General features: G+C 34.9%; 1 protein-coding gene across 1 annotated transcript in view; it reads right to left on the bottom strand.

The window, feature by feature from the left end:
* The window catches only part of Csmd3 (CUB and Sushi multiple domains 3), a gene marked incomplete at its 5' end in the record, with an annotated part of 1,006,505 nt that overhangs the window by 484,988 nt on the left and 506,898 nt on the right, over positions 1-14,619 (bottom strand). The window contains 2 exons of the mRNA XM_055626685.1: positions 7,770-7,964; positions 10,762-11,088. Of these exons, the coding sequence (XP_055482660.1) occupies positions 7,770-7,964; positions 10,762-11,088 (522 nt within the window). The remainder of the gene's footprint in view (positions 1-7,769; positions 7,965-10,761; positions 11,089-14,619) is intronic.

Here is a 14,619-nt window from a genome sequence, read left to right as displayed (position 1 = left end):
GATTTACTTAAGAAGTTTCCCATAAAGATTTATGTAACCTCATAATTCATTATTGAGACAATATGATTTTTCATCATTGTCTTGGTTTGGTTTCTGTTGCTCTGATAAAACATTGAAAGCAGCTTGAGGGAAGAAGGGTTTATTTTAGCCTAGTGTGCCACAACACCTTCTGGCAAAGGAAGTCAGGGAAGAAACTTGAGGTAGGAACCTGGAGGCAGAAACTGAAGCACAGGCCATGCGTGAGTGCTGTATACTGGTTTGCTCCCTATAGCTTAAGCAGACTAGTTTCTTATACCATCTATAACAATCTGCCCAGCCATGACACCATCTACAATGAGCTGGCCCTTCCCAAAATCATTAACCAATAAAAGTACTGGGGGCATTTTCTCAATTGAGATTTCTTCTTCCTAAATGTCTCTAGTTCTGACAACTTGACATAAAATTAGCCAGCATTAAGTTATAAAAAATATATTTCAGAGTTTATGGCAAAGTAGCAGATAGTTTTAAATCAAATGCTCATTTTCACTCTTCAAATCAACCCCCTTCTGTTTCAGAATTCCTGACTGTGATTCTGTAACATTTCTTTGTTTTCAAATGCCATTAACCAATGAATATTAATTATCATACAAAGGAAGTATGAAGTATTTCTTTCTGGGTCTGCAACAGAGATAGAAGTTATTTATGGTCAACTGTTTTGCTTTTTTAATAAAAAAACTGGAGGTGACTTAGACCTCACTGTCTGAGACCTTGAGGAGAATTTTCAAATCTCTTGATGTGATACTTCTATTAACTTCTCTTCAAATACATTGGTGGCTTTATGATTGCGAAGTACAAAACAAGCATTTATAAAATTGCAACACAGCACAGAAAGTAGCTTGAAAAGATATGTCGAAAACTTTACTTGGTATTTAAAAATTCATAATTTATTTTATAAGGGAATGTTTCCACTATCCAAGAAGAGAGCTTCTCAAATGAAACATTGTAATGTGACAAACTCATCATTTTGTGGGACAGAGCACAGCACTGTACCTGCCACTTGGTCTTTCTGATAAGGCAAGAGTTCTGAGCAGATATGAGTGGAGGATAAGATAGAGAAAGGAAGAAAAAGACTTACTGGGGGAGGGGCATGGGAGGAGAAGAGGGAGAGAGGCTGGGATTGGGAGGTGATGTGGGAGGGGACAACAGCTGAGATACAAAAAGAATAAATTTTCATTAATAAAAAAATAAATTAATAAACAATAAAAGACAATTATGTAAGCATGGGGAGAAAGGAGAAGATAAATTGATGATGATGATTATCTAAAGTTTAAGTATACCTTGAATTTAAGAGTTTGCGGAAATATTTGTGAAGCTGGTATTTATTATTTAAAATATTGACACCCCAAATAAAAGAAAATCAATATTAGTTTATCTTGCTCACTAATGATTCTTTCACACTTTTTCAAGTTTGCCTAGATCATGTTAGACAATTGAGCCATCTAACAGCAAGATTGTTAAGAAAACAGTATAAACAGGTGGGGGAAAAGAAAAACAAAAAGAATTGAAATTTCAGTGTACATTCAAAGGGACATTACAGAAAGAATGGCACTTGGAAAAGAGCAGTGAAGGATAGAATATCCAGTTGAATTCTTAATGCTAAAAGATCATACTTTATCATAGTGATGACTATTAGAAACTTTTGAACAAGTCATCTGGAAAACATTTTTTAAGTAAATCCAACTGAAAGGCAAATTCTTGGGAAACTAGAATGTTTTCTCAGGAAGGAGAGAGAGTAGGCATGATGCATGGTTAATCAGACCTTCCCTGTTAGCCCAACACATTCCTCAGGGGACTGGTTGGCACCAACATACCTCCAATTACAGTATTTGGGGAACCCCTAATTCACATCATTTTGCTTTCCTACAGTGAGGGCTTTCTTTTAGTCTTCAGTAACAGTGCTCTCAGGAATAATGATTATCACTTTTTTTAGCCTCTTAATTTTTGTTAAATAAAAAATATATTTATTTGTACCCATATTGGCCCCTATTTATTTGTAACCATATCTGCCCCTGTCAAAGTAGTCTGTTTCAGTCTGTACACTGAATCCATTTTGATTATTTCCTAATCTGGTAGATATCTGAAGTCTTTGTGCGCCCACAGAATATATTAATTTTGTTTGTGGCGCACATATTTTTAAGGTAATCAGTTAGTGGTAGTTTACTTCAAGAACCTCATAAATAGAATTTTGTGAAAACCTTGAAAACAAATACTCTAAAACCAGTAAAAATTATGGAAATTGTTGGATGCCCAAAATTAATCAAGATAAGGTACAAAGAGGTTGGAAGATCAAATACACGTGCAAAGTGTAAAAAGCATATGGCAGAGTGAACTAGGGTTTGATTACTAAAAACAAACAAATAAACAAACAAACAAAAAACACAGAATACATCTCTAAGTCAAAATAGTTTCACAAATTTAGTAAAATAAATTGAAGCTGAATCAAAATGAGATACAAAACACTGTATGAGAAGGAAGGTTGAGTAATGATAGGATCATGTGAGGTATAGACAATAAACAAAATGTCTTAGAAAAGACAGAGGCAGGTGTCATTTTACCCATCAGAGTGGATGGATAAGGGAGTTCCCCATGACCTGTGAAGGAAAAATCTAGATTATTTCTTAAAATTTTTCCTTCTATGTAGCAGTACTGTGCACATAGGTACACACACACACACACACACACACAATCCCAGTGGCTATACCATATGATGTTCTGCAGGGTGAGTAAAGGGTCCCAGAATCTGGAGCTCAGGGATAGCTCTAACTTTATTGCTTGGCAGGGCGGAGGAGATACAGGATCTATTATTTCTTTTCAAAGAGAATTAAGACAAAGTAGCATTGTACCCATGGCTGAAGAGACCTGAAGTCACACACTCAGGTGAAGAGTTGAGTATAATTTTAGTACAGCTGTGTCATGCTCCTCTCAGAATGCATGATGCGGATGTACCTGATAATGACCTCAGAAATTCTTGTAAAGAATTCTGATGAGGGAAAAGGGGGAAAAACATATTTCAGTTATGAAAAGAAAGAAGCAGCAAAACTGAAGTATGTTAATGAGAGAACTTCATGTCAGCGGTCTGAATGTAGTGATGAAATTAACAGACATTCAGCCCAGGGCTTGCAATGCATAGAACAACTAAATAGATGAACATGGGCGAAGTGGGGTTGTCAGGAGTACAGCCAAAGAGGAGAGGTCCTGAAAGCATCTGTGAGTGAGGAATTAAAAAGAGAGAGAAGATGAGGATTGGGGATAAGATTTCTGTGTAATTCATTATGAAATTCCCTATTCAGTTCTAGTAAGCACCCTATATTAAGCGATTACCACAATCTTAGTTGCTTTGAGACATTTCTTTGGCACAAGTATCATGCAAAGGTTCACCCTAGACAGCCAGTTACACTCAGTGTACACTTTCAATATGGATGAAAATTATTGACTGCTACTTAACCAAGTTGAGAGTTTCAAGACTTCAATGTGAATTGACTTCAGTGGTGATTATGGAAACAAGTATTTCCCATTAGCAGATGTGAAAATTGCAAGGCTCACAAAACATCTATTCAACTGTCATGATGCTGAGACTGGATAAACCAGTATTCAGTAAGTCCAACCCCATCATTGAACAAAACATAGATATCAATCCTTTCCAAAATAATATTCAAACCACTTGAAGTTAATCCAATATTATTGGTGGGAATGCATTACAATTTGGCATTTTTTCTTTTGGTCTGATATTCCTTATTCAAATAATATGGTAGATCAAAGATTTGCAAAGTTTACAGACTGATAATCATAAACTTAACACCATGCTGCCAGAATGCTTGAACTCCTAGACAACCATGGCAGAAAATGGTTGGGAAAAGGATGGTGACATCTCGAAGTGGAAAATTGACCCCGTGTTGTCTAATCAAATACACTTCCATTGTTCTATAAGACTTCATTAAATAATTTAACATTTATAATTATAATATATATATTCATATTGCCAATAACTTTTTAAATGCATTTCATTTACATTGTTTCATATGGAGAAAATAAAATACAAACAGAATATTTAAGCATGCTTTTATTTTCCTGTTTATCAAATGTTTGTTTTGAAGGTGATGAAAACTTCAACTAAAATGTCAAACATTTTTCAGAGGCTCTACCAATACTTTAAATGATGACTCATATTAAATAATAACAAAATCATATGAAAATGCAAGATGTCTAAAGAGTAAAAAGAACAGAAACAGTGCTTCTATGCATTGTTTCCAAGTAAAAGCACTGCTTGGGTAGCAAGTTGAGAGATGGTGTGAGGAAGAAATAATACTTTATTTTCTTACTTATGAAAATTGGATTCCTATTCTTTCTTTTTTTGTCATTATGTAGAATTTGGACTCAGGAAAAGAAAATTCATTACAGATCATAATTAAAAATGAAGAAATCCATCTCTGCAGGCCTCCCTGAGCCCAGATTTTTGGGTCTGTTTGTCTCTTTGTGGAGCTCCTGTCCCCTCCAGGTCTTTCTATCTCCTCCTTCTTTCATAGGATTCCCTGCGCTCTGCTCAAGGTTTGGTTACGAGTCTCAGCATCTGCTTTGATACCCTGCTGATTAGAATCTTTCAGAGACCCCTGTGGGAGGCTCCTGTCTGTTCTCTATTTTCTCCTTCTTTCAGTGTCCATTCTGTTTCCCCTTCTAAATAAACCTCTTCCGTAGAGTCCACCTTGTTGTTTAGCTTCTTTAGGAGTATAGATTTTAGTATGTTTATCCTATATTATATGGCTAATATCCACTTATAAGTGAGTATATACCGTGTGTGTCTTTCTGCTTCTGGGATACCTCACTCAAGATGATCTTTTCTAGTTCCATCCATTTGCCTGCAAATTTCATGATTTCCTTGTTTTTAATTGCTGAGTAGTATTCCATAGTGTAAATGTACCACAATTTCTGTATCCATTCTTCAGTGGAGGGAAATCTAGGTTGTTTCTATACTCTGGCTATTATGAATAAAACTGCTTCATTCATGGAGAGGACCTAGACGCCCTGCTCAGATGTAGCCCATGGGCAGCTCAGTCACCATGTGGGTTCCCTACTAAGAGAGCAGAAACTGTCTCTAACATGAACTTAGTGGCAGGCTCTTTGATCACCTCCACTTGGCGAGGTAGTCTAACTAGGCCACAGGGAACAAAGATGCCGATAGTCCTAATGAGACCTGATGGGCTAGGGTCAGATAGTAGGGGAGAAAGACCTCTCCTATTAGTGGACTAAGAGAGGGACTTAGGAAGGGAAAAGGGAGGAAGGGTGGGACCAGGAGGAGATGAGGGTTGGAGCTACAGCTGGGGTGCAAAGTGAATAAATTGTAATAAATAATAATAATAAAGAAAAAATTAAAATAATAAACATAAAATAAAATTAAGAAATGACTTTTTGTCCAAAGTTAGGTAGGAATTTTTTGAATAAGAAACCAACTTAATGAATAGCCTAGGATTTGGGGATCCTGGCAAGGGCCACAGCAATATTGCTCCTGGACTATTTTGATTCTTGCTTCCTTGGCTACAACCTTGTCCTACTGATGGTCTACTTGTAAATTGAAAACACAACTAAGAAAGAAAGCTGAGTGCTTGTTGTTTCCCTCACAGAGAAAGAAATAGTCTCTTTCAAAAATTCATAAAACATCTCTTTGAGATATTTGGAGAGCTTAATGGCCTGTGCCAAATTAGAGTTCAACACACTGTGCCTTACTTTAAAAAATAAATAGCATCCATTTTTCACAGGTAGTGGAAAATTGCCTTCTAGAATTAGCAGTGATTCATAAAATTATTTGTTGTTATGATTTCATTAGTTTTAGCTCCCTATGTAGTTAGGTGTCAGTCAACTTTAAAATCAATGCCCTAGTTAGGCAAATAAGGCAGTGGAATTCAGCAATTATCAGGATGTGTTTTGTATTTACCCACTGAGACATAAAATAACATGCAAAGAAATGGAGAAACCAGTTCAGACCATGCCACTGCTAAGTGAAATAGCTCCTTACAACAGGCTAGCCTCTGGATAATTCCACACCTACACTGCTTACTATGCAAGCCATTCTTTCTCTGCATTCCTGAATCAATCACCATAACCTGTGTTACTTGCCCTATACTCCTGACACAAGGACCTGATGTATTCCTTCTTTTCCTGAAACCAACTTTCTTCCTCTTGTCTACTTTTTCTTCACATACCTACATAGCACTTCCTGACTGGCTTCACGAGTCAGGGTTGGGAATAGAAAGAAAGAAGGGGAAAGGTCACTTAATGGTGAAGTGACCTATAAAGACAAGACATTACTTTATTTCTCCTCATTTCAGGTTTTTCTTTGCAGCCCCATTAATTTTAAGAGGAATATCACAATCATAATCATAAGTAGAGTTCCCCATTACAAACGAATAACTCTTGAAGTTTGAAAAGTATTCCAAAGTCATCTTCTTCAGCATTCTGATACCAAAATGACACAGTGATTTAAGTAAAAAGGAAGATTTTTAATAAAAGGAGCCATAGAGCAACACAGTTACATGATCTGAGGTACCACAAATGTGTTGAATCTGACGAAAGTAGTAATTTATAGGTAATGATTGTGCTTATGAACTTAAAAAGTGCAATGTTTTCAAATAAGCAGATACAAATGAGAAATAAAATTTCATATTCTGTTGGAGTACAAGAAAGAGTGAGGCAAATGATAGAAACTATTTTAAAGATGTCCCCAAGGACCTGGATTTTATGGGCATGCGTGTGTGTACGTGTGTGTGTGCATATACCTGTCTCTGCTCCTATAGTGCTGGAATTACAAACATGTGTCCCTATGCCTGAAAGTCTATGTGCACTTTGGGCACTCAATTAGAATCTTTACACCAACAAAGCAAGCCCATTGCTTACTGAGCATTCTTGTTAGTCCCAAAGCTTTTATTACCAACAAACCAAAAGAAGAAAAATAAATGACCTAATGATACCATGATAACAGTGTTTTGTTTTAGGGGGCTTCATGGCTGTCGTTCATTTATATTAATGTATTTATTAAACATAGGCTCTTAGAGAGTTGCTCAGATGAAGAAAATTGTAATTTTGAATATTTATTTTCATTGTAGCAACTATAAATAAAGCTTACATTTAAAACATCTACTTCTTTATATTCTACATTAATATATTATGCATCTTTGAATATATTGTTTATCTGCCTATAGTATTTTCTGTGTGTATATATAAGTATATACAGTACTTGAGAGTTTTTTGACTAAAAGTTTTTTCTTAATGTAAAGCAAAAAATGAAAAACATAGCTATAAATATAAAATTGAGCCATTGTAAAATATGAATGTTTTAACATAAACTTACCATTTTGTTAGTCTGTTTTGAAAACTGAATGGCTATAAATATATTATTAAACATCAAGAAATGTGATGGAACATACAATAATAACTATGGTTTTTATAACTTGTTAGCTGTAGCTGCTATGGTCGAAAAGAAGTTTATACAAGCTAACAGTCTTACTAATTATTAATACTCATATTTAGGAAGACTAAAAAGAGGGCTCTTAAAAGAATCTAAAAATATTCAACAATAAAAATTAGAGGCATAGTTCAGTCACATGTATGCATAATATGTAGCTTCTCTCATACACTGCGGTGAAGATGACAAAAGGTTTCATGGAATAGCACACCACTTGCTGTGGTTTTCAGAGTGCGCTGTGGTTGGGCTGCCTGTGGCCTTTCACCATTGAGCTTACCTCCACATCTTGGAATTGGTCCACTCCACATTACTTTTCCATCCATAAGAATACATGTAATTGTTTCTGTTCCCTGGGTTTTAATAAACCCTTCTTCACAAATGACGGAAATGGAACTTCCTAATTGAAAGTTATCTCCGAAGCGACGAGCATTGATTGGAATTCCAGGATCTGGACACTCATTATGGCCGAATGCTTAAAAATGATAACAAAGAAACAAAAACAAAAACATGAGGAGGAGTTCCACAGATTTTGTGTGATGAAATGTAACTGTTGAAAATGGTTGTGTTTCTTTCTTCTTGAAAGCCCTTTTATTTACTTTGTAAATTTATGTATTTTCCTTTGACCATATAGGTGTAAAATAATGTGCAAGAGTTGTGACTGTTTCAACACATATATTATACACTAGGACTTAAAAATAGAAATAAAAATTTTAGTTGTGTCTATTTGTGTTTATCATTAGACTAAACCAATGTAGAAATCTCTAATATATCATGTTCAGATTCCAATTTGCATGAATTCTAACAGGTTTATGTTATCTCCCTTGAAAAATTCGATGACTCTTCTGCCCAGAATGGAAAATCGTTTCACTAGGAGGATTAAAGGGAAAGCTTCAGTCAAGTCAGAAAATATTGTAATTATTTTATAGGTTTCCACAACTCTATGACCTTTCTTTTCTACTATCCCAGAAAAAGGACTTAACTCTTCAATGACCATGGTCTAGACAGAGAAATATGATATTGTCACATTTAATACTTAGATGTATATGATGAAGAAAATATCACCATGAAGAGAAATGTCAGATTTGAAAACATCATGTAGCTTGCCTCTGGTCATAGAAAGAAGAGACTATAGGGCTGCAATGTATCCTCAGCTCTGGCATTTAAGTTTTCTCAGGGCCTTTTGTACCTTTTGTCATCTTTCTCATGTCTGGTGATTTTAGAGCCACTCCTGTATTTTACTTTGTTCATTTCATGATGTCTAGCAAAAAGAACTATAACAATAATGTGTTTACTAAACAAATAATAGATCATTTGGAGTTATCCAAACTTTTCTCTGCATTAACATATAGAATCATAGATGTATAATAAAATTATTTTAATTTAATATAAAAAAGAATATTTCTGTGAGAATGAAGTATTATAATTTATGAGCTTAAGGCTTATTTATTAGGCTTTTATAATTTGATACTATAATTTTTCTGCATGAATGCAAACAATTGTTTTGAGTTTTCCTACTAATCACCATCTCAATATTGTTTCTAATTTGAATTATTTTATTATGATTTTTATCCTAAACTATAAAAAGATAATTAAGACATGTTCTAGAACATATAAATACATTATTGGTATATGTATTTAAACGATTGTTTTATATTGTTACCTAAAAATCATTAACTCATGAAGAACAAACTAATTAAAAAAACAATAAAAATTTAGAAGTTCAGTATTCTGGACTTGCTTCTCTAATATATAATGTCCAACTAAATTTGTTCAGAAAAAAAGAGCTTAAGTAGGAATTATTAAATATATGAATTTATATTTAACTAAATATTTTTTTACTATATAAATGGAACAGACATAATGTCTGAAAGCGCCACAGCAATTGAAGTTAAAAGCATCATGCAATTAATATAAACTAACGACTGAAATTAAACAGATGCATGCATGTATTCACTTTCATGCATACACAGGTTTGAACACTTTTCAGATAAAGCTTCTGCTTAGACCTGAATGACACATATCCAAGCTAAATGAATACAAATGATGTTCAGTAACACACTTGCAAGCAGATTCTTTGAGTAATACTGTGCAAAGTTATAGTCACACTGAAAGGACACTGACTGTATTTTGTTTCTCGTGGACAAAACTCAGAATCAGTTAGAGAAGTGTGGGTTAGAGGGTCGAGTTCTTTCTAAAGGCAGTGCTGATATTTGGAGACTAAACTCTATTGTGATAGAGCACATTCACATCAATCCAGAAGGTCGACCGCATCGAAGATAGAGGGGATCATGCAAGAAAAAGCACTGAACATTACAGCAAGCCCTGGCTTCTGCTAAAACATTCACACAAGAAGGCACTCATAGGTATTTTAAACCAAGAAGTTTTCTCTTTTATGTGATTTAACCTTTTGCAACTGTCATAAGGATTTTCTGATGAATGATGCTCATCTTTCAAACATACAAACCTGAACGTGGTTGATATTTGAAACCTAAGAGAAAGCACACCTTGAACCTAGGAGAATATAATAAACTGCAACACAGGACAAATATCGAGTGATCGAGCACAAAAGCTGGCTAGTGGTTACTGAGCTCCAGCTGGAGTCACATACTGCGTGCTAAATTTATTCAATCTAGGTCTAATTTTTAATTGACTCTTATGTTCTTCCAATGTAGTTTTATAGTTATGGATACTTTGATCAGGTGGCTAAAAATGTAATAGCAAGGAAAAGACCTGAAGTTGTGCTTTCTGACCTTTGTTGACACTTCAAACCCTGAAGTAATTTTTTTTTTTTTTTTTTTTCAGTCAGATGAGAGCTCTTTGCTCAGAGTAACTGATGCTGCACTCCTACAGCAATGAGAGTTATTCTCTTTGGGATTAGCCTTGTGTGTTGTAAATAAGTTCCCTATGAGTTTCTAAACATTTACAGAAAAATTGTTTTCTTTAAAAAAATGGATAAATAAGTGGCAGTGAAATATCGTTTAAATTTAAGGTGGATTTTAATAGAAAAACCCGATCTATTGGCTGATACAGTAAAAATGTTGAAATGGATTTAGGCATCAAATGAAATGAAATGAAGCCTTTCACAAAGAGAAAATACTCATGAGTAGTAAAATGTGCTTGGGTATCAAGAAATAAAAACCCATAATTGATAAAACTAGGTCTACAGTTTTCTCAAATATTCTTATTTTTGAAACAAGAGGGCTGGTTCGCGTGATCGCTTTTTTATATGTTACACAGATAAACAAGCCAACACACATCAAAACCCTTACTGTTGTATGTGATGTTGAAGCCACGTCCTGACATCGAGTGGTCAGCTTGGAATTCCAGTCGCAGTATGTGGCTGTTACTGGTGAGGTGAGAAGGTACCTCAGCCCCAGTAAAGGTTCCTAGAATTGGGGAATCTGGCGAGTCACCGTCTTTAACAGCAAGAAAGTCAAATTGCGATTCCAGATCAAAGTCATTGAATGAAAGGTGGATCCTGCTCCCTGGATCAGAGATTATTGTCCAGATGCAATTTAAATTATTTCCATAACCTTCTGGATAATCAGGGGAAAGGACGGTTCCCATTGGTGCAGTGAAGTTAGAGAGGCAAGGAACTGGTAAAAAGAATAAATAAATGCAAAGAGATGTTTACAAACAGTAAACATTAAAAAGTGATATCTAGACATTTTTGTGGTAGTCTATAATTATAATCAATAAGAAATTAAGAACACAACAAATAATCTACGTTATCTCATAAACAAGAAAGGAAACACAACAATTTGTACTTTAACATTTTGTGTTTTTCCTTTACTGGAGTGGAGTCAGGGATTTTTACAAGGATCACATGGCTAAACTACACATATAAAGTTCCTTTAACATGTGAGTAAACATAGATAGTCACATGAACATAAGGCTTCATGCTTGGAAGTATAGTAATTTAAATAAAAGCTGCTGCATGTTATTTTGTTGGTTTGTGTTTTCAGAAAGTTCTCATTCTGTGGGTTATCCAGATCTCATTCCCACAGAGAAGAGAAACATTTACACTGAAATCTGTGGGTGACTTTTCATTTTTCCTTTTATCCTGTCTGTGTTAGAGTAATCTACAACTTTCATTTGTGCACTTATGAGAAATTATCACAAGTACCCGTGGAACACTAAGGTTAATACAATGATTGAAGAAGGAATCATTTTGTGAATAACTGCAGAGTTAGGATTATAAAGCTTATAGAAAATCAGCAAGGGTGTTTAGGTGGATTTTATTCCTTTCATGCTCTTGGAGTGTTCTGATAGTTTATGCCACAAATAAGAAGACCAGTTAATATTTATAATGGCCAACAGCCATCACTGGTGACAAAGACTAGAAGGACAACTAAAACACAGCTAATCTACAAAAAAAAATAGTTTTATGTTCTGTTTTCTTTCTGAAGTTTTAAACATCTGATTAAAATTTAGAAAGCACAGAAAGAATAAAAAAGAGAAAACAAGTAAGACAATTACTTAAAGAAAATCAATGCTATAATATTGACACATAGTTTCTTTCGGTGCTATTAAATACTTTTAAACAAAACTCAGTTCATCAATATGTACCAAATTATATTTGTCACATACACACACATTATATATACATACGCAAATACACACATGCAGAGTGTGCACATATAGGATAGGTTTATAGTCCCTATGTAAGGTATATAAACATATATTTGCATATGTAGTGTGTTTGGTGCAAAGTTTTGAGACAAATTTTCAGCATATAGACCATGGTGGTCTATTATGATTCGTCTTCCTGCTTGACTCCAAGTATTTCAATCAGAGATGTGCACCACCACAATGGGCTCATTATAAGTAATATATGAAAATTTAAATCCACTACACATAATTATATTCATCATTTAAACCCCTAATACCATTCTTTTATGTCTACTTAAAATTTTAAGTCAAATTTAGAATTGTACTCTAAAATATAACTCAATGATGAGCATCTTTTGAGTATTTCCTTGGGATATTTTTAATGAGTTCACAAAGAATATGAACTATAAGGCTCTAAACAGTGTGCAGGATTTCTCAAAAGATAAATTAATCTGTAGTGTAATATAAAAAGCTGTGTTAAAGAAAACAGATCCCTGTAAGTAGAACATACTGGGATAACTCACTCTCATTAGTTTCTTAAAGAAAATGACACCTTATTGTTTTACTTTCTTCGACTTATTGTGAGAGTGGTGGATGTGCCCTTTTTGGACTTGCTGTCACCTTGTTGGAGGAGGTGTGACAGTAGGGGTCACCTTTGAGGTTTCAAAAGCCCTTGTCTCACTGTCTGTCTGCTACCCCAATATGTAACAGCTACTGCTTTATGGCCATGCCTATCTGCTTCCTGCGCTAATGACTACATACTAAACCTCTAAAACAGTAAGCAAGACCCAATTAAATGTTTTCTTTTACAAGACTTGCACTGGTCACGGTATCTTGTCACAGCAATAGAATAGAAATTAGACAACCTATAGAGCACATTTAACATTCATTTTTAAAAATTTGAAAATGATTAATAATAGAAAATTATTTGAATTTACTAGTTAACATAATATTTTGCTTACCCATACTTGATTATATCCTAAAAGACCTCCCATCACACATAAGTTCATTATTTCTTTTGAAGTAGTTTTCATTTTTTTAATATGGCATCATTTTAACAATCTATGAACTTATAGCCTTTGGGCTGAGCCATATTGCAGGTAAGTTTGATTAGAATGCTTTTTCTTTTCAGTTCCTGAAGCTTTGAAATCATACTTGAAAACAGATTTCACATGTGTGAGGAAAAGTCCATGAAGAAAAAGTCTACCGTCTTTCCCTCCTTTTTTTGTGATCCTGTAGCTCAGTATGTAGCTGGTTATAGCTTCAAATTGAAGTCTTCCTCCCTCACCTTCAAAGTGTATGGGTTTGCCTTTTATAGTATTCTCTAATCATTTCTGCTTCCAATTATGCTTCAAAAATTTTATAAATGTATACAGTACAATATGATATTATCAACCCCCTTTTCTGTTGTGGATATAAACATGCTTTTGTTTTGGTCCCAGGTGTGGGCTGTGGGAATGATTCAGAAGGTCCACAGCAGCAGACTATTTGCTTTGTGCCAGCTCTGAGATAGTTTAAATCTGAGGACTCTGGAGAGAGAATAAATGCCAGAACCCAGAGAGTGTGGAGCTTGGTGAAAAACAAAAAACAAAAAAACAAAACAATGCTGTTTCTGCTTCCCCCTTGTTTCCCCTGTTTGCTGTTGTGAGACAAGAAATTGAAGATCTTAAACGAGGATTGGACTGGCTCCAAGGAAATCAATGACCCTAACCAGCAGGAAGCAGCAAATAGAACTACATCCCCTTTCTCTCTCCTACCTGGTTTTGGGTGTTGAAATGGATTGTGATGGAGTAGGAAGAAAAATATATAAAAGAAATGTAAATAGAAGTTTTTGAAAGAGTACACCTACACCTTCCCTTCTCCCAAGTTCTCAAGAATTCATCTCCAACAAATCTTCAACCTTCATGTCTTTTTTCTTTTCATTTTCTCTCTCTCTCTCTCTCTCTCTCTCTCTCTCTCTCTCTCACTGTCTGTCTCTGTCTGTCATTCTCTCTCCCCCTCATTATTCTTACAACTCACTGAGACCTAGTTAGAGCTTCCCATAGGTTTCTGGGTATGAAGCCATCCAACAGAGTATGAACCATGTACCACTGGCTAAACCCCAGCAAAAAGAATTAGTCTTCCAACACAAGCAGCTATCAACTGCTTTTTGTTTCTCAGTCAGGAATGGGACCTTGTGAGCTCCTGGATCATTCATACTGGGCCAGGTTGATCTTGGATAGGTTTTGTGAACTAACCACAGATTATATGAGTTCATCAGTACAGTAGCCACGTTCTGTGCAGAGGAAAATACTTCAAATCACCCACGTTGTCCATTCTTTCAATCCCTATCTCTTGAAAAGTTAATTTGCTATATTTTCGTGCCACCTCTATATCCTGAGCACACACAGACTACTGCCTTCTCTTCTCTTGTACTCAGATGAATCCTGGAGTTTCAATTCTATGATTACTGTAACAAAATGACAGCTAAACTAGTAATAGTCAAAGGTTTCTACTATTGTATTTATTTACAATTT

This window comes from Psammomys obesus, unplaced genomic scaffold, assembly GCF_907164565.1.
Source record: "Psammomys obesus unplaced genomic scaffold, mPsaObe1.curated_primary_1811, whole genome shotgun sequence".
Lineage (NCBI taxonomy): Eukaryota > Metazoa > Chordata > Mammalia > Rodentia > Muridae > Psammomys > Psammomys obesus.
The sequence above is the reverse complement of the archived record's forward strand: the minus strand, read 5'-3'. Positions and strand labels throughout refer to the sequence as shown.